The sequence below is a fragment of the Protomyctophum parallelum genome, assembly GCF_964188405.1.
Source record: "Protomyctophum parallelum genome assembly, chromosome: 9".
In the NCBI taxonomy this organism is placed as follows: Eukaryota; Metazoa; Chordata; class Actinopteri; order Myctophiformes; family Myctophidae; genus Protomyctophum; species Protomyctophum parallelum.
In genome coordinates, this window is record NC_139706.1 from 2470642 (window position 1) to 2491464 (window position 20823).

The following is a 20823-nucleotide window of genomic DNA, read 5'->3' on the forward strand; positions in this document are numbered from 1 at the left end:
TAAATCTTTTCCTATGACCCTAAGGTACTTCCATGCCAAAGAGGAAACTAAATGAAAGTTTTAGTGGGTGAGGCGGGGTAAAGTTACCCTGTTAAAATGTATTTTTTCGAAATAAATTTGCATATTTTACCACTGTTGTCATGGTAACGAGAAAACTATTGGGTTTTTCATTCTTGAAATCTATTTAATTGGATCCCTTGAACCCTAAAAATGTATACTTTGACACCAATATTATTATTATAGCTCTAAAAGAAGCAAATATATGGGGTCTGGTGTAATAGTGGTTCATTGTCGGCGGCCATTTTGAAAAACGTGTATATTTCAGTAATGAAGGGTGATTCAGCTCGTGTCTTTGGATAAATCTTTTTCTATGACCCTAAGGTACTTCCATGCCAAAGGGTTTCTCTGCATCATGACTTGAAGTCAAATGTGTCTTAAATCTTCCACTATCCCTCACGGAGCACGGCCCGCTCACGGAGCACGGCCCGCTCACGGAGCACGTCTCGTCTGCGAGACTGCAGCTGCGGGTGAGTCCGAATGCTGTATGATGAAGCATTTGGAAATATTGCGAGAGTCAACAACAGTCTGGTAACGCGAGACTACCTGGCCCTGGACAGGAGTCAGGACACTACAGTACGTCACCCAATTGTTGAAGGTAGGAAAATATTATGTCTATGTCGCTTTTGATTGATTGATTGAAGTGTTAACAGTTTGCAAAATGGGTAGGCCTACATTTCACATGATGAAAACACAACTCGATACAAAGAGACTGTTTACTGTGGACGACACTGATAAAGCATTACACCACCACTTTAGGCGGGGTAATCTGAAATAACCTACATAAAATATTTAAACTATTAGAGTTTGTAGTTTGCTCAACTAAAAATCGCTTTATTGTCAAAAGGAAAATATCCTGGCTGAGAGAGCGATGGCCTAGGCTATAGGTGTCACCTACTAATAGGCTTTTTGTGATGTGTGTGACTAGTTGACTACTAGGCCTAGGCTACTATGTTTTTGAGGAATAGTCCAGTGCTTAATTATTTGACATATAAGCTTGGTTAAGTTTGTGCCTACACAATAGACTTTTTCCATGGAAGCCATATCGACGCAAAATAGCTAGCCTCTAGGCTAAACGCAGCCAGGTGTTAACCATAGCCTACTAAATGAAGGTTCCATTCCATGATGTAGCAAGCAGGGCCTTTCCAGTGACCAGCACCGTGGCTTTGTTGACCTGCATGGAATGAATGATACCCATTTAGACCTGAGGGCGATTCTACAAATGTCTTCTAAATCCTGACAGTTTTCTGAAAAACCTCATATGTCAGTGGTTCTCAAACTATTTCAAGTTAAGGACCCCTAGAATTATCTGTATAGGCCTATTTGGCCACCGACCCCCCCATATGTTGTTCCAGGGACCCTCCATGCAGAAGCAAAGATTTGAGTTAAAAACGTTATATATATATTCAAAGGTTTGGCCACATTTTCACGATTTTTTTCAAAAATAGCAGACCTACAAGTTCATATGAGCTTGTAGATCTGCTATTTTTCAATAGCTAAAGTATAGCATAATGATTAGAAACACCAAAAGGAGTTCCCGTTCAGAATGGGTTGATTTGTATCATTCGTTTAGCTAACCTGTGTTTACTCAACTATAGGCCTATTTCATGTCAAATAAAATGGCTCTAGTCTAGTGTGGTGGGTGTATTATTATTATAATATATTATAATATTATAATATAATAATTATAATATTATATTATAATATATAAGTCAATGGGATGGCCTCTGAGCTGGTGGACACTGGGTCCTCAGAAACACCTGCCAAGCTGATGAGCGCTTCAATGCAAGAGCAGGTATAGACACCATGCAGTGTTGTTTTTGGCAGCAAATTTTGATTTTAGTTTTAGTCATAGTCTTTTGAATAGTTTTAATTCAGTTTTAGTCTCATTTTAGTCACCTGGAATGTTTTAGTGTTAGTCTAGTTTTCGTAGACTAAATGTCACAAGATTTTAGTCGACGAAATATACAGTTGATTTAGTCCACTACAATGTATTTTGGTGGGCCGTCTTAAATTAATGGCTATTTTCAGCATGCAACCAATTGTAAAATTACTTATACTGGATCTCTTGTCCACTAGTCCCTTCCTAACATTTTAGTCTAGTTTTTTTTGTTGACGAAATTGTCAGTATATTTAGTCTTATATAGTTGTAGTCATTATAGCTTAGTTTTCATGTAGTTTCCATGTAGTTTTTGCCAGTGGAAAAAGGTAGTCGACGAACATTTTTCGTCTTAGTTTTATTCGACGTAACACCATGGCATTAAAGCCTATTGATTGATTGATTTAAATATGTATTAACAGTTTGCAGAATTACAGTACATTTCAAGCACAAACTCAATACAAAGACTGTTAACTGTGGGTGGACGACCCAATTAAGCACTACAGTTCATTTCATCAAAACATTTAGAGACGTACAAATATTTCATAGTACAGACACTTCTATATAGCCAAAGAACAGAACATTGGAATTCATCATAAAGGAGGTAAAAAGGGAAAAGAAACATATACAGTGAGGGGGGGGAAAGGGTGTGGGTAGGTGGGGGGGGGATTCATATTTTACAGAGGCCAGTTTCGAATTGCAGCCGTCCGTATAGGTGCCCTTTGAGAGCGGTTTTGAAGGAGTCAAGGGATTCGCATGTCTTAATGACTGTTGGTAGGGCGTTCCACATTTTGGTGGCATAGGAGCGAAAATAATTTAGTCCCTTGTTTGCGACTACTTATTAATTATGATTAATGAATTGTATTTATATATTATATTATATATTTCAGTGCCGTTACATTGTATTTGTTTCAACTTTCAACTATACACCTATAATCCTGGGAGTTTATCCCATTCTGGGCGGGAACCCCTTTTGGTGTTTAGCATTACGTCATGCTTTAGCTATTGAAAAATAGCAGATCTACAAGCTCATAGCGCGCCACCGAGTGGCGCGCTACGAGCTTGTAGGTCTGCTATTTTTGAAAAATCGAAGAAAGACTGACATAGAAACATAGCTTTTTCAGGAAACTGTCAGGATTTAGAAGACATTTTTAGAATCTGGTCTCAGGTCAGAATGGGTGATTTTCCACAGGCATGTGGAAGATGTTACATTTGACCATGTCATCAATTATGCCTCTATTCAGGCCAGGTGCTGGATGTCAGGCATCAAGGAAGAGGACAGTTTGTCGAGCTCCAAGACTTACTTTATTTAGAGGCAACAATTAAATGCAACGTTTCGACCGACTAGGTCTTCGTCAGGCAAACGATTGAGGCTTGAATGGCCTGAGGCTTGCATGGCCCTCCTAAAGGCCTCACCGTGGGTTTGTCGGGCTTCTTCCTCACGGAAGACACAGGCTTGGGGCGCCAACCCATACTGCTCCCGGGTGCCGTCTAATTTCGGGCTGCCAACCCGTCTCTCCGGTGGTAATCTGAGTTCCCAGAAGTTTTATTTTTCGCCACTATAGGCGGGCGAGAAAGACTTCTGGGGAAAAAAGGACCGTATCCCTGTGCTCAAGGAGCAATTGTTTCCCTTCCGTCTTATTTAGATGTAGCGCCCACTCCCCTGTCTTTTGATTCGCATTTCATTTGAAACGCAACGCGCTGGGCCACGCCCCCCTGCTGCACAGGATCTGAGGCCAATTTTCCTAGACTATACTCCGGTGGTCACCAGACTATTCCTGGTTGTCACGTAGTCTATTCCTATGAGTCACTATAAATAGAATAACTACAACAAAATACATACATACATAAATGGATGCACCTGGGACGTATCCTCAGGGATGTATCCCAAGGTCATCGGGGTTTCGGGTCTCCCAACATCATACCCCTCACTCAGGCGACCCAGCCGGGAGTGATCAAGTCCCCACTTACGTCCCATAGTATAGTCTATGCACTGGGCAAAATGTGCATGACATTAACCCATTCTGACCTGAGATCAGATTCATACGAGGTTTTCACTGGACACACACTGGTCTGATTAACCCATTCTGACCTGAGATCAGATTCTAAAAATGTCAGTCGTTCTTCGATTTTTCAAAAAATAGCAGACCTACAAGCTCGTATCGCGCCACTCGGTGGCGCGATATGAGCTTGTAGATCTGCTATTTTTAAATAGCTAAAGCACGACATGATGCTGACACCAAAATGGGTTAATTGTTACAGAGTGAGTTTTTTTTAACTCAAATCTTTGCTTCTGGGAGGTCCCTGGAACAACATATTTTCAGATGGGGGGGGGAGGCATATTACATATCATTGTTGGGGTCCTTGACATGAAATATTGAGCACCACTGATACAGGATTTTGAAGAATTTCTTTTTCAATTTCGACGTCAGGCCAAAATGGGTTAAATATAGGCCTACATATAAAAATAAAAAACAAAGTACTTTTTTTGAATTCCGTACTTTCACTTGTAACGGAGTATTTCTAAATTTCAGTGTTGATACTTTTAATTGAGTAATAACTTTGAGTAGTTTTGTGTGTGGAGGTCACGGTTTGTCCCCTGCGGGGGGGGCTCAGTCATGTCAGGGTTGTTTGTGTGTGCGTGCGTGCGTGCGTGCGTGCGTGCGTGCGTGCGTGCGTGTGTGTGACAGCCATATAAAGGCCTCCGTGCCATTTCAGGGCGCCCCTCGGCTGACCTTTTCACTGAGTCAGACCAAAAGGAAATCCATGTCCATGACCTTTGTGGTCGCATCTCTCCATCCTGCCATGCACCCCCCCCCCCCCCCCCCCCTCCCACCACCCCCCCCCCCCCCACCCCCTAAAAAAAAAAGGAAGGGAGGAGAGAAAGAAAGCGATCGGGGGGGGCTGAAAAGGTCAGCACCAACGGACACATTGGACACACAACCCTTGAACTGTAACCTTTTGAGAGGAGCCCGGAGAGAGAGAGAGAGAGAGAGAGAGAGAGAGGGGTTTGGAGGGTCATGTTTCGCCCTCATCATCTTAATTAACTGACTACATGTTTTCGGCGTGTTTCTTGCTTGTTGTAACTTGTAGGATCAAGTCACTAAAGAGTGTCTGGCCAGAATAGATACTGGTGTGGTGGTGGTGGTGGTGGTGGTGAGGTCTATATACTGAGTGCCTGTGTTGTGCACTTACACATTGCCTCCACTAGGAGGCTTACTTGCCTCACATTACAAACGTGTTTTTTTTTTTAGCTCTGCTCCATGGGATGGCTGGGAGGCAAGAGAATAATGCAGAGCATGGACATTTAATTGATCAGGTCAAGATTTGGATGTCAAAAGCGGAGAGACGGCCGCTTAATCCTGCACTCAGTGAGATGAATGTGAGAGGGCGGACACTGATCTGAAGTCTGCTCATTGATGTGGAAGCTTCACTTCACCGTGTTGAAGAACGTACACGGCAAACGCTTATAAACTCCAGAGATAGTCAGTCAGGGAGAGGCTCTTTGGGAAAGTAAGCTGAAGAATAAAGACAAGGAACTTAACCCACTCTGACCTGAGATCAGATTCTAACGCACAGAAGAATGGCGGTTCTTTAACTCAACGTCTGCCAAGGACTTAATTAACTGCTTTTTTTTATCGACGCATTTTGACCTGAGATCAGATTAAAAAAAATGTCTTAAATACTGACAGTTTAAAAAAAATAGCAGACCTACTGTACAAGCTCGTAGCGCGCTATATGAGCTTGTAGATCTGCTATTTTTCAATAGCTAAAGCACGACATGACGCCGACGCCAAAATGGGTTCCCGCGCAAAATGGGTTAATTTGAAGTCATTGTTGCCTGCCACTTAGGTATTAGCTACGTGACGTGCCTTTTAGCGCAAGACAGACACGATTAAAAAAGTTCTGAGGAAACGCTATAGGGAGAATGAGAGAGAGGTGCTCTCTCTCTCTCTCTCTCTCTCTCTCTCTCTCTCTCTCTGTCTCTCTGTATCTCTCCCGTCCGGCTGCCTGGCGCGATGATAAGTCGAGGCACGTATCTCCGCTCAGCCATGTCTTTCTCTCCGGGCCCGGCGGAGCTCCACAGCTGCGGCGGGTATTGAATTCAGATGCCACCGTCTCTCCTCTCCTCTCCTCTCCGACCGGAGGGGAGCGCCTCTCTCTCTCGTCGGCCGTCCCCCCGCCACAGGTGGAAACGCTCTTATCAATACGGAACTGTCCGAGGCCGACTACGCGCCGATCCGTCTCATTGATGATTTTAGGTGCCCCCTCTGCTCCCCCCTCCTCCCCCTCCTCCCTATCCCCGAGGAGGCCATTGATTAACCCATTCCGTGCGGGAACCCCTTTTGTGGTGTTTTAAACATTATGTTGTAATTTGGGGCGCATATACTTAGTTTAGACTATAGTCATTGGTTAGACATGGGTTAAGGTTAGGTTTAGGTGTGCTGCCCCATGGGAGGTTAGGTTTAGGGTGAGGATTTGAGATAGGTTGTAGTTGTATAGGACTAACGGCTGGTCTAACCCAATGACTAGTCTAAACCAAAAACTGTCTAAACTAAGTACTGCACCCTGTAATTTAGCTTTTGAAAAATAGCAGATCTACAAGCTCATATAGCGCGCCACCGAGTGGCGCGCTATATGAGCTTGTAGGTCTGCTATTTTTTGAAAAGTCGTGAAAATGTGGCGCAAATCTTTGAATTTATATATATTTCAGAGCGAACATTTTTAACTAAAATATTAGCTTCCGGGGGGGTCCCTCCCTCCCTGGAACTACATATTTTGAGATGAGGGGGGGGGGGTCCGCGGCCCAATAGAGATATAATTCTGGGGGTCCTTGACATGAAAAAGGTTGAGCACCAACTGACATAGAAACATGGGTTTTTCAGAAAAAGATTTAGGATTTAGATAGAAGCCTTTTTTCAATGGACATCAGTCCAGAATGGGTTAATGTCTGGGTCACTGTGGTATTTCCATATTGATACCTCGATTGATGACGGCGCTCCAGGTACAAGCCATATTGACCACGCTGAAAGTGATACGTTTGAAACAGTCGAGTGGATGTATTTATACACGCCCGGGCCTGGCTTTAGTTACACGGGAGATTAAAGGCTAGCATGCTTATCGCCGTTTAAAAGTCAAGATTAAATACAAAATGGCCTCTTTTATTTTTTTTAAACCTTTTCGATCATATCCCTATAGTCATACTGTGCACATATTTAACAATATGTAGCTTATACTCCAACAGATATTATAAGATAAGATATGAATGGAGGTTTAGATAGACACTCAAAAAGCTGTTTTTTTCTTTTTTTATTAAATGCAGACAATCTGTGATGCATTACGACTAGGGATGTAAAGATATATTTTAACAGAGATACGATACGTATCACGATACACATTATACATTGTTGACTAATACACGATACATGGCCGATATTGGTTAATTTGTGCGATGCGATACGATTCAATGATTTAAAGTTTTTTCGGGGAAACATTTATTATAGATATAAACTAAAACAGTGATTCTCTGGGCGGACATTACATTTAAACACATTATGGACAAAACTGCACCTTGACATGAACACAGAGAATACACACAATATGGACGAACCTGCACCTTGACATGAACACAGAGAATACACAGATAATTTATCCATTATAGACCATGTGTAGCGATATGGAATGGAAATGTAATTAGACCCCCCCCCCCCCCCCCCCCTTTTATTTTTTCTTCTTAAAATTGCTAAATACAAAGCAGTGCATAATATTGATACAATCGATTATTTCCATGCGGCAAAAGGATTCAGTACAGATTATTTGCATTACAAAAACCATACGACACGACACAACACAAGACAAGACGATACGATATGTTGAGTTTCCATTTCGATATATATATATATATATACTTTTATTATTATATTAAAATTGATAAAATATCGTTACACCCCTACAATTACGAGTCAGGTTCTCATCCCTTTTCTTTGGCAAATTAATCCATTCTGAACGGGAACCTCTTTTGGTGTTTAAGCACCAGGTTATGCTTTAGCTATTGAAAAATAGCAGATCTACAAGCTCGTAGCGCGCCACCGAGTGGCGCGCTACGAGCTTGTAGGTCTGCTATTTATTGAAAAATCGAAGAACCACTGACATAGAAACGTGGCTTTTTCAGAAAACTGTCAGGATGTAGAAGACATTTTTTAGAATCTGATCTCAGGTCAGAATGGCTTAATGGACAACCAGAGCGCGACCCATATGGTTCCCATAAAGGACTCTATAGTTGTTATTGTGCTGAGTTCATGTCAGGGGCCACCGAGCAGGGGCCACTGAGCAGAGATATATAGAACCGGGGCTTTGATCCTGGCTTGTGTTTTTAGGGTCAGTGCGGGTGAGCTGAGAGGCATAATTGTCCCGTATATATATATACCATGGATCGGGGGCCACTTCCAACCAACATACATGGACGTGATTACATCTCCTCAACTGGAACAAAATGCAAATAATAAATGTATGAGCCGCGTGCTTGTTTTTTTTGCTTGATTAATTATGCCGTTTAATTCCAGATCCACGCGGCGCTCGCCCACCGTATAATTTCCCAGTGGTCTTCGCTCATGCTTCTTCTTCTGTAACGTGCGGCGCGCTCGATCGTCTTGTTTGGTTTTTTTTTTCACTCACAAAATGAATCATGGATCATCCAACCCCATCTGCACCCCCCAGGGAGAGATGCTGAGAAAAGCTGAAAGAGCTGACCAATCATGAGCCTCAGACAAACGCGCAAACTAAAGCCTACTTAAGCCATTTAGGTCTGACGTCGGAAAAAAATAAAAGCGTTCGCTCTGAAAGAATATATACCTATTTAAAAGATTTATGCCGCATTGTTACGTTTTTTCTTTTTTAAACTACAAGTTCATAGTGCGCCACTTGGTGTCGCGCTATGAGCTTGTAGATCTGCTATCTTTCAATGGCTAAAGTATAACGGAATGCTTGAAACGCCAAAAGGGGTTCTCGCCCAAAATGGGTTAAGCTCAATTTATACCCCGTTGCATGACTGTGTCACTTGCCGACAAGAAGGAATACCAGGCGTTTGTCGGCAAGTGACGCCACCGCGTGACAGTGTGACATGATTAGGCTACAGATGGGGAGCATGACGGCTCGGCCACGGACTCGTCCCTCGCTGGACAGTCCTTGGTTTGGACAGACGTCCTGCTACAGTATACTGACTGACTGTTGACTTTAACCCATTCTGACCTGAGATCAGATTAAAAAAATGTCTATTACATCCTGACAGTTTCATTATTAACCCATTCTGACCTGAGATCAGATTAAAAAAATGTCAGTCGTTCTTCGATTTTTCAAAAATAGCAGACCTACAAGCTCGTATCGCGCCACTCGGTGGCGCGATATGAGCTTGTAGATCTGCTATTTTTCAATAGCTAAAGCATAACATGATGCCAACACCAAAATGGGCGCCCGTTCAGAATGGGTTAAACTACTGACTGGATGGGCTCTGACTGGTTTCACCTTCACATTGACTACTAGGATACATACAGTATAGATATGTTGGATTACTAGGATACATACAGTGTCAGTAGGCTATACATATGTTGGATTACTAGGATACATACAGTATACATTATGTTGGATTTCGGAGAAGTCGGCAGTTTACAGACTCGCCGCTGTTTAGTGCATTTTATAGTTTGACTTCACCTTCATTTAAAATACATTAGAGAGAGAAAGAGAGAGAGAGAGAGAGAGAGAGAGAGAGAGAGAGAGAGAGAGAGAGAGAGAGGATAGTTGTTTAGAGTTTACACTATAGATGAAGTACGATTGCTAAAGTTTAAACACCAAAGTACCGAAACAAAGTCATTCATTAGTAAACACTATCCTGAAATGGTAGGACCTACTTATCATTGGTATTTATTCACACACTCACCTTTGTATCATTATCTAGCTGACCATTTAATTGCACAAAATAATTGGATCACTTTTATTTGGAAATGAACCATAACATCATGTGGGTTTGACATACTACACTACACTGAGGAAGACGGCATGTTAGCATAACGATGAGGACTGTAAATGACCCAAAAGGCACTGTATTTTGTTTTTGTAATTATTTGCATGCAACATGTGTCATACTTATTTTGAAGGGGGTTTGTTTTTGGTTTTGAGTTCAGTGTGTGGCTGAGAGCCCATGGTAACTTTCCACTGGGGGTTTCCTCCTTGATTAGTTATTGCACTCACCTGGCTGCTCAGAATCAGAAGGAAATGTTTGAGGCAAGCAGCAGCAACAGTTTAATCTTAGCACCCTTAACCCTTGGTGCCGTGTCATTAGTCAGAAGGTTCATTGTTCCGAAATTACTATCCCTATCTCTAACCCTAACCTAAACCTAACCGCAAGCACGGGAGCAAACCTAAACCTAACCGCAAGCACGGGAGCAGTGCATGTTCGGACTAACGGGACTTCGGATCTATGGGCAGTTTCCTAAAGGCCTATTCATAGTCTGGATTTTCGGTGGTGAGATGACCACCGCTCCGGTGGTGAGCTGACCACCGGAGCTGAAATAACGTTGAGCGGTGGTGAGTAAAAACAGAGCGAAGGGCTGGAGCGGTGGCGGTGGTTTGCTCTTCACCGCGGCGCGTGACGTCATGTTGTAGTTCGGTGGTCACCTAACCACCGAAAATCCAGACTATGTATGAGCCTTAACCCTTAGCACCCTTAATCTTAGCACCAACGGGAACAAGGTCTTACGGTGTCTGTCCAGAAATAATAATAATAATCTTTATTGTCCCGAAGGATATTCATCTTCACAGGTCTGTTCAACACCAACAACAAAAGCAGCACATAGTACAGAAACAACATAACACTAAGACGATACAAAAAAAACATGAGTTCCCCACTGTGTACAGAAACCATCCTATCGGCGGGGCAGTTTGTTTAACGCCGCGATGGCTGCGGGGACAAAACTCCTACTGAAACGAACCTTTTTCCAGGGTAAGGTTCTGTATCTTTGTCCTGATGGCATGAGGTTGAAGAAGCGATACAGGGGATGATCAGTGCCACGTGATATCGAGAGTGCTAGCCGTGTGATGGCAATATTGTTCATGTCAGAAAGTGTTGGTGTGGGAAGTCCGATGATCTTGGAAGCAATACGGGTAATACTGAAAAGTTTGTTTCTGTTAGACATGGGTAGTATGTTGTAAAAACATGCGGAACAGTACAACAGAATAGTTTGGATAATGCTTTTGTACAATAATAAAAGAAGATGAGGAGCAACAGATAATGATCTTAACTTGTGGATTACATGAAGTCTTTGCTGAAAACGTGACTGGATAGATGTAATATGTTGATCAAACCTAAGAGGTGTTTCACACAAAGGAAAGGACTTTATGTTCAAAACAAGGTCTTAAAGGGACACTTCACCCTTTTTGCAAAAAAATATATGTTAATGACGTTTAGAAGCTTTAGATCACTTTCCTGGGGGTATTTATGTGTGTAATATGTGGTTTTAGTTATTTTAGATTGTAGCAGTGAGCCTGTTGTCTCTGATGTCATGGACACTGGTCTCACTACCTTCCTGGACTACAATTCCCATATTTCTTTGGTGCACTGCTCCTCCTTGCGGATAGGGGGAGAGCTGTCTTACTGAGACAACATGTAGTCCAGGAAGGAAGTGAGCCCAGTGTCCATGACATCAGAGACAACAGGCTCACTGCTACAATCTAAAATATCTAAAACCACATATTACATACATAAAGACCCCCAGGAAAGTGTTCTAAAGCTTCTAAACGTCATTAACATATATTTTTTTGCAAAAAGGGTGAAGTGTCCCTTTAAGGCTGAGCATAAATAAAACCTTCTGGAAACATCGGTACTCTTCACCGCTCTCTGGCTTTGGGTTCGCCACAAAGACATTGATGAAGAATTTTCGCTGCGGCGAGTTGGAGAACGTACTGGCGAGTTCTCCGGATACCCACATACCGTACGTTACTGTACGTTGACAGTTGGCTATTAAGAATCACTGATAGTACATCATTATATTCATTCATAGACCGTTGATAGATTGTTGTTATTTTTTAAAATCCAGATACACACTGTCGACGGTGGTTGGTCCTCTACACTTCTACAGTATTTCTCCCTTTGCTTGATGTTCTGTGTATATATTATTATTATTATTATAATATATATATATATATATATGTTCACTTATTCATTCTTATATTCACTGAGAATATAAGAATATAAGACTCATGCATATACACTGTTCAAAGGATGTATGTAGAAACATAATTATGCTCATTGTAGATCAGCTGTTAATATAGATAGTGCATGCATACTGTATATATACTGTACGATACATCCACCGCTATACACTCCTTGTTGATAGACTTCTGATCACATATTCAGAGATCCCATGAGGCATACAGTATAGCTCTGCACTGTATGCAGCAGCTCAGTATATTAGAAATAAAAAACACCATAGCTCTGCAGATGGCAGCTCAGTATATTAAAAATAAACAAACATTTATTTAGTTTTGGGTTTTTTTTTTTTTGTCTCTCCTTTTACTCTATTTTAGGTCTTGAGTTGCATCTTGGTCAAAGTCGACTTCGCTGTGTGTGCGCGCGCGTGTGTGTGTGCGCGCGTGCGCATGCGTGCGTGCGTGTGTGCTCGTGCGTCCATGCACGTGTGAGTGGGAGGCAGAGGCATGAGGTTCAACGCCACTCCTGATGTCAATTGAGGCCCTGACCGCCCCTTTCAATACGCTGCATTCCCAGCCCCGGCCCAGCCCTCTCGTCTCAGCCTCCTGACAGTTCCAGGTTAGCCCTCTCTCCCCTCTCTCTCCCCTCCCGGCACTCCTCTCTCTCTCTCTCTCTCTCTCTCTCTCTCTCTCTCTCTCTCTCTCTCTCTCTCTCCCTCCGGCTTTCCTCTCTATACCTCTCCTCTCTGCGGGTCTTTCCTTCTCTCTCTAGCTCTCTCCGCGGGTCCCGCTGAGAATATCGCTCAGATCCAGGCCTCTGAGCCCCAAAGCCGGGCTTAATCCTCCACATCGATCGCCCTGAGAATTTCTTCCCCAGCACAGCAGGCCCCCCATTCCCAAGCACTCGCACTCCTCTCCGACCCTGTGTATAGCCAGAACTTCTTAGCGAGGTGTGTGTGTGTGTGTGTGTGTGTGTGTGTGTGTGTGTGTGTGTGTGTGTGTGTGTGGGGAGGGGGTGGGGGGGGGGAGGGATGGGATAAGTCCAAAGTGTATCTCCTGTGTCTTTATCTGATGATTCTCGGCGAGATCCTCTTGAGAATATCATTATGGAGGACTCAACATTTTTTCTTGTAACTGGCGTTTCCTTTCCTGGTTTCATTTAGACGATATAGACGGTAGACTTGGCTTCTCTCTCGACATGGTTGGTGTTGAACCAACTTCTGAAGTGCAACTTCTTCCTTCCTTCCTTCCCACTGACAGTCGGAAGCTTTCCCCCCCTTAATTATTTTTTTGCCTACTCCGTGTCTCTTAATTCGAAGCACGGCGAATAAGAAATGGCAACAGCGTTATAACATGAGGGACAAATTTCCAGTCATTAGGAGAGTCTGTATTCCCATCCGTCAGACTGATGAAGACGGAGGAATTGATGGGGTTCTATTTTACACTCCTCTGCTGTAAAGATGTGAAAGCATCATTATTATGGTCCTCTGGGGAGCCCTCCCAACCAACAGCCTATCCAGTTGGAACACACTATGTTCATCATTTATTTACGCGGGAAGCTTCTCTGGACTCAGCAATGTGTGTTTTTTGCTGTAGTAAAGTATTCCGGGGCTGCTTTTTCCAACCATGTCGTGTATACTAACTCTCTACCTGCTTGTGAACAAGACCCGAGCTGGGCTGTGTGTATTCATTGCAACATACAGTATATTATTAAGGGACAACTTTAGTTTTTTTTTCAACCAAGGTTCATGTTTTAGGTTGTTATTAGAGAAACTAAAAGGTGAGTGTTAGTTGCTGCTTTCTTTCGTTTTGGGGATTTTAGCAGTTTTTGACAGGGGGGCGGGGGCATTCGAGCATGGGGCAAAATATGTATTTTTTTTTACAAAATATTATGGCGATTTATTATTTTATTGTTTACTATAGTTCTAATAAACCCAAGAAATTACATCTGGCCACAAAATATCACAGGATCTACTGAATGTGACAAACTGACATATTGAGCCTATACACACAGTATAAGGCTTATACTGTGTGTATAGGCTTATACTATAAGCCTTCCCCCAGTAGGCTACCTTCACATTCAGTAGATCCTGTGATCTTCTGTGGCCAGATGTAATTTCCTGGGGTTTATTAGGACTATAGTGAATAATAAATAAATGAATCACCATCAAATTTGGTAAAAAAAAATACATATTTAGCCCCATGCTCGAATGCCCCCGCCCCCCTGTCAAAAAGAGCTAAAATCCCTAAAACGAAAGAAAGCAGCAAATGAAAGAAAATTAACACTCACCTTTTAGTTTCTCTAATAACAACCTAAACCTAAAACATTAACCTTGGTTGAAAAAAACTAAAGTTAACGCTGTGGGAGAGGGGTTTGACATTCAATCAACGTGAACTCCTGACATGGTTTTAAAAGAAGCATGTCAACCCTGAGAGGGAAGGCGTAGATAGAGCAATTTGTAACTAATTACTTTAAAAGTCAAGCGTATTATTGTTACTATTTCCATGGCCATCTCTGTACTTTTGTCCACTTTCTACTTCTTCACTTTCTATATTGAAGTAAGTGATTGCTTTGAACTTTTCAAAGCATTTAAAGTTAAAAATCGTACTTTTATATTCGCACGGAGAAGTCGAGGGGCGACAACGCAAGCGTATTTACGTGCATGCGGTCCCGTGAAATGTCCGCGCGTGTGCTCGTTTTCCGCGCCCACCAGACCTGGATTCTATTTAGCTTTTTTCTTTTTTACGATTGTGTTGTCGCGCCCCTCTTGAGCAGACCTGTCGCTGATCCAGACTAGGGCTTTAAGCAACTAGTCTACTATTCAACTAGTCGACTAGTGAATCAACTAGTCTACTATTCAACTAGTCGACTAGTGAATCAACTAGTCTACTATTCAACTAGTCTACTATTCAACTAGTCTACTATTCAACTAGTCTACTATTCAACTAGTCGACTAGTAAATCAACTAGTCTACTATTCAACTAGTTGACTAGTAAATCAACTAGTCTACTATTCAACTAGTTGACTAGTAAATCAACTAGTCTACTATTCAACTAGTCGACTAGTAAATCAACTAGTCGACTAGTAAATCAACTAGTCTACTATTCAACTAGTCGACTATTCAACTATCGACTAGTAAATTCACTAGTCGACCTTGTTGGTAAAAATATATATATATATATAATTTTGCTGGCTTCCATTGAAAATGAATGGCAGACTGTATCTTTGTATCTGCCCGTGTGGATGCAGCATGTGAATTTCAATTGGTGAATGTAACGCATTCGTGCAGACCATTTGAAAACATATGCCAGATATATATATATATATATATGCCTGGAACTCAAGTACCCCTGGGGGGTCCCCGGACCCTACCTTTGGGAACCACTGCCCTAGGGGCCTCTGTGACGCGCTCGATATGAAGATGTGTGGTTCTGGTATCTATAGCAATAATTATGGTCATCGGGTAAAGCAGGTCGATCGGAACACACAGAACACAGAAGTTATATGACTCCTATTATGACTATTTTCATATCTGTGGGAATCTGACATTTCCAAATGACCTTGCCACATGTGTTGTGTGTTTTTTTCAGGAACATCTGTTTCCGTTCCCCCTTTCTCTGTGAACTGGGGTTTATATATATTTTGCCTCGGGGGCTCCGTGCGTGGCAAAACTCCGATGTGGCATGTGTTTGCTGCTCTGCATGTATAGCCTGACTCTCTCTGCTGTCTCTGTGTCTTTCTGACCTGAGATCAGATTCTAAAAATGTCTTCTATACATCCTGACAGTTTTCATTCTGACCTCTCTTGAGTTGACCGCTCTTCGATTTTTCACAAAAATAGCAGACCTACAAGCTCGTAGCGCGCCACTCGTGGCGCGCTACGAGCTTGTAGATCTGCTATTTTTCAATAGCTTAAAGCACGACATGATGCTATAACACGAAAATGGGTTCCCGGCCAAAATGGGTTAACCCATTCTGGCCCAAATCGTTGAATATATATTATTTCAGAGCAAATCATTGCCTCTGGGGGGGTGGGGGGGGGGGGGGGGTCCCGGGAACTATACATATTTTCAGATGGGGGTCGGCGGTGCGTGACACGAAAAAACCTTTTGAGAACCACCGGACCAGAAAACCATGAGGTTTTTCAGAAAACTTATCAGGGTTTTAGAAGACATTTGTAGAATCGTCCTCATAGGTCTGAATGGAATATAAGCTCTGTCCATGTTGTTGGTTCCAGTCGGCAAGCGACACCGCGATGGAGCATTTATTTAAATTAAACCATATTATAGCTGTGTATATGTGCCTTTGTTCCCCATCAGGTGATTGCTGTTGTTTTTATAAGTCTCTCGATGCCCTGACTGACACCTTTAGTCCCCTCGTCTCTCTCTCTCTCTCTCCCTCGCCCTCTGTGTCCTTCGTTCATCTTTCCTTTCCTCCTCACACTGTTCCTCCTGCGTCTGTCCCACCTTTCCTCACTTCCTCTGCTCTCTCTCTCTCTCTCTCTCTCTCTCTCTCTCTCTCTCTCTCTCTCTCTCTCTCTCTCTCTCTCTGTCTCTCTCTCTCCCCTCCCACCGCTTCCTCCTTCTCCCCTCCCCATTATCTCACACCTCCTCTCTCCTCTCCCCTCTCCCTCTCCCTCTCCCTCTCCCTCTCCCTCTCCCTCTCCCTCTCCTCTCCCTCTCCCTCTCTGTCTCTCTGTCTCTCTGTCCCTCTCTCTCTCTCTCTCTCTCTCTCTCTCTCTCTCTCTCTCTCTCTCTCTGTATTAATGTATTGTGTTGTTATTCAGCCTGCCTGGTGGTGCTAATGAGGCAGGATGCAGATGAGGGCGAAGGTCGTCTCCGCAGCGAGCGACCCCCCCGCCCTGCAGCATGGCACTCTGACTGGCAACGGGTCAGTGGCAGCTGTCAATCAAACACGCACGCACGCACACACACACACACACACACACACACACACACACACACACACACACACCACACACACACACACACACACACACACACACACACACACACACACACACACACACAGTATAAAACTGTACCACAAAATATGACTATATGGACTTATACATGGAGAGAAAATCAGATCCGTCTGAACTGAGTGGTGCTGTACTGTACAAGTTCTCCTCCGTGCGTGCGTGCGTACGTACGTACGTACGTGCGTGCGTGCAAGACGCTGCGCAACAGTGCCATCCAGTGGTGTTGGCGAGGTGTTTCAGCTTTCCGTGCTCGGACACAGAGACAGACACGTACGTACACACAGAGAGACACACATTGCTGTGTAGAGGAGTGGCTAGCACCACTCGGACACGTACGTACACAGAGACACACATTGCTGTGTAGAGGAGTGGCTAGCACCGCTCAGACATGTACGTACACACAGAGACACACATTGCTGTGTAGAGGAGTGGCTAGCACTAAAGTTCTCACGGGCCCAAAAATATGGCCCGGCCCGACCCTACCCTAACTGGGTGGGCCGAGGCTCGGCCCTACCCTAAAAATTGCCATAATGTTAGCCCGAAGCCCAACAAAAGCCCGAAAGAAAAAAAAGAGAGAAAAAAAAGCAGCACTAAATGCAGCGCAGCGGCGCCGTGTTTCAGTGTGAAAGTGAGAACGGAGAATCAGCGGATTTATCGAAATAAAGGATTGTATGTAACTCACGTTAGAATAGGCTATTAATGTTCCATAACTTCCATTTCCAATCATTCTAATGGATTCCAATCCATACAGTGGTGGTGGTTGACTGGTGAGTAAACATGAATAGCTGCTGCAGCTCCCTCCCTTAGTTTCCTCTGAAGTGAAGTTGCTTTACGTGTAGCTATAAGTTATATATCACCATCATGGATCGTTTGGTGACGTGATTAATAATTAGGTTTTATTCATCGCAGCCAGCTGGGTTACGAGGACTCTCAGTGCAACATGACGAAAACCTGACGCTTCTTCAGCTGTGATAATCCGATTGTTTTGATAAATATTTAAGCATATGGCAACTTGGCAAGTTAACTGGTGGTTAGTAGCTCGTTTGGTGCGCAAACCAGAGGGAAACCAGCGGTAGCTAGGCACGCAAGTCTCTCACCGTTCACTGTTCTCTAGTCTACTGCCTGCGCGCGGGGCAGGCTGCAATGCTGCTCTGGCCTCGTACACACATGCTGGACTGACATGATCTGTTCTGTCTGTGTTTCATGGCCGCCTTATTCTCAATGCTTTTCTAATGGAAGTCACGTGGTTTGACATGTGTGTACGAGGCCTCCGAGTCTGAAATGCCAGTGCGATGCGACCCCGTCTCCAGTCCTCCTCCTGTCACAAGTGAATCGCCTAGCGCAGCCCTCTTCATAATAAATGCATACACGTATACACAAACACATTACACAAATAACAGAATTGCTATTTTTATTATAATAACACTTAAAAAAAAAGAAAAAAAAGAACAAAAATTGCGGAAAATCACAGAGCCCGTGGGCTCGGCCCGGCCCGACTAATTAGCATATTATTTGGGCCCGGCCCGGCCCTAAAACGTCGGGTCGGGTCGGGCTTGGTCGGGCCTGGTCGGGTTCGGGCAGAGTTTGAGAACTTTAGCTAGCACCACTCGGACACGTACGTACACAGAGACACACATTGCTGTGTAGAGGAGTGGCTAGCACCGCTCAGACACGTACGTACACAGAGACACACATTGCTGTGTAGAGGAGTGGCTAGCACCACTCAGACACGTACGTACACAGAAACACACATTGCTGTGTAGAGGAGTGGCTAGCACCGCTCAGACACGTACGTACACACAGAGACACACATTGCTGTGTAGAGGAGCGGCTAGCACCGCTCAGACACGTACGTACACCAGAGACACACATTGCTGTGTAGAGGAGTGGCTAGCACCACTCAAAAACAACACACGATGTATGATGTCATCACCGCGCGGCAGCACACATTCACCACACCTTGCGTCGACTAAAACTATGACAAAAGATGTTCGTCAACGACCTTTTTTCACTGAGGAAAACTAAATGGAAACTAATGAAGTCATTTTATAATCAATAAGTCATTTTACACTTGGTTGCATGCTGACATTTTTATTTATTTAATAATTTCAGCAAGTGTAAAATCAGTCAATACGACGGCATCAAGGCCGCCCAAAATAAATTTTAGTCGACTAAATCAACTGTAGATGTAGTCGACTGAGATCTTATGATATTCAGTCGACTAAAACTAGACTGAACACTGAAACATTTCAGGTGACTAAATGTGACTGAAAGTTTCATTTCAACTAAAAATAAAACTACAACAGAAATCTGCTGCCAAAAGCGACACTGCTTGCGCGATGGACAAACACACCAAACATTAAACACAGTATGTTAAAAATAGAAGGATCTGGGAGTTAAAAAATGAGGAACGCCTTTTATTAAATAATAAATGGATGGATTCTTGTCTTCTTGATGAAGACCTGTTAGGTCGAAACATGTTGGCAGTTTTTAATTTAACCATTCTGACCGGGCACCCATTTTGGTGTTAGTATCATGTTATGCTTTAGCTATTTAAAAATAGCAGACCTACAAGCTCATATCGCGCCACCGAGTGGCGCGATACGAGGCTTGTAGGTCTGCTATTTTTGAAAAATCGAAGAGCGACTGACATTTTTATAATCTGATCTCAGGTCAGAATGGGTTCATCAGACCGTGTGTGTCCAGTGGAAACCTCGTATGAATCTGATCTCAGGTCAGAATGGGATCCTTCTCTTTTTATCTATGTCTTGATCCCGTTTTTGATCCGTGTGAGCACCTTTATATCATGATCACATTTTGATATCTCCGTTGAGCACCTGGTTAGTTCCTCTTCTTTTCTCTACAGTAGTGTAGAAGCCATCCTCACTGTTTAGGCATGTCTATTTATTATTATTATCACAATTGTTGTAGCTATTTGGCAATATTGGGCTTTTAAGATTTTATATTATGCACATGCCATGGTCACATAACCATTATATGTTGAGTGCATGCTTTGATGGTTACAGGTTTATAATCAGTTTTGATGAGTAAACCTTTGTGGAGATCTTCTCAGTGCCATTCAGGATGGAAAATGAAATCCATTTGGATTTTGGGGAGAAGTAGTTTCATAAGGGGCTGGTATGAAGTACTTAAAAAGAGAAAAGAGAACATTTTCAGTCTTACACACTACTCTACACCTGCCTTCATTTCATCTGATTGTCTGTCTGGCAGGCACTTAACAAGCGATCGTTAACTGTGTCTGTTAGAGAGAGGGGCAGAGAAGAGTGGCTTTGCTATTGCTACTATTAATCGGAAAATCGATTATTCGGCGGCATCCCTATAGCCCGGTGTATAGCTTGGCCGTCAGTAGGCCTGGGTGATTGGGGAGCGGCATGCACCTGGTGGACAAATGGTTTTCACCAGATAGACGGAGAGAAAGACAGCACTGTAACACAGAGATCATGCCATAAGGAAGGGAGAATAATGTGCCTGTTTGTATTGTAATAATAATAAATAATAATAATAAACTTTATTTGTATAGCACTTTTCATACATAGAATGCAGCTCAAAGTGCTTCACAGGGCAGGACACAAAAATAAAATACAATAAAACACAAGTAGTTAAAATGATAGAACAATAGCAGAGAACAAAACCGAATATAAGAACATAAAATAAATAAAAACACATAAAAAAATAAAACTCAACT

The 20823-nt window shown here is 43.0% G+C and overlaps 1 protein-coding gene across 1 annotated transcript in view; it reads right to left on the reverse strand.

Annotated features, from left to right (window-relative positions):
• Positions 1 to 376: 376 nt before the first annotated feature.
• npas1 (neuronal PAS domain protein 1) overlaps positions 377 to 20823 on the reverse strand; it is a gene marked incomplete at both ends in the record, with an annotated part of 33182 nt that continues 12735 nt past the window's right edge. Inside the window, one exon of the mRNA XM_083772485.1 lies at positions 377 to 540. Coding sequence (XP_083628611.1) covers positions 377 to 540 — 164 coding nt within the window. The remainder of the gene's footprint in view (positions 541 to 20823) is intronic.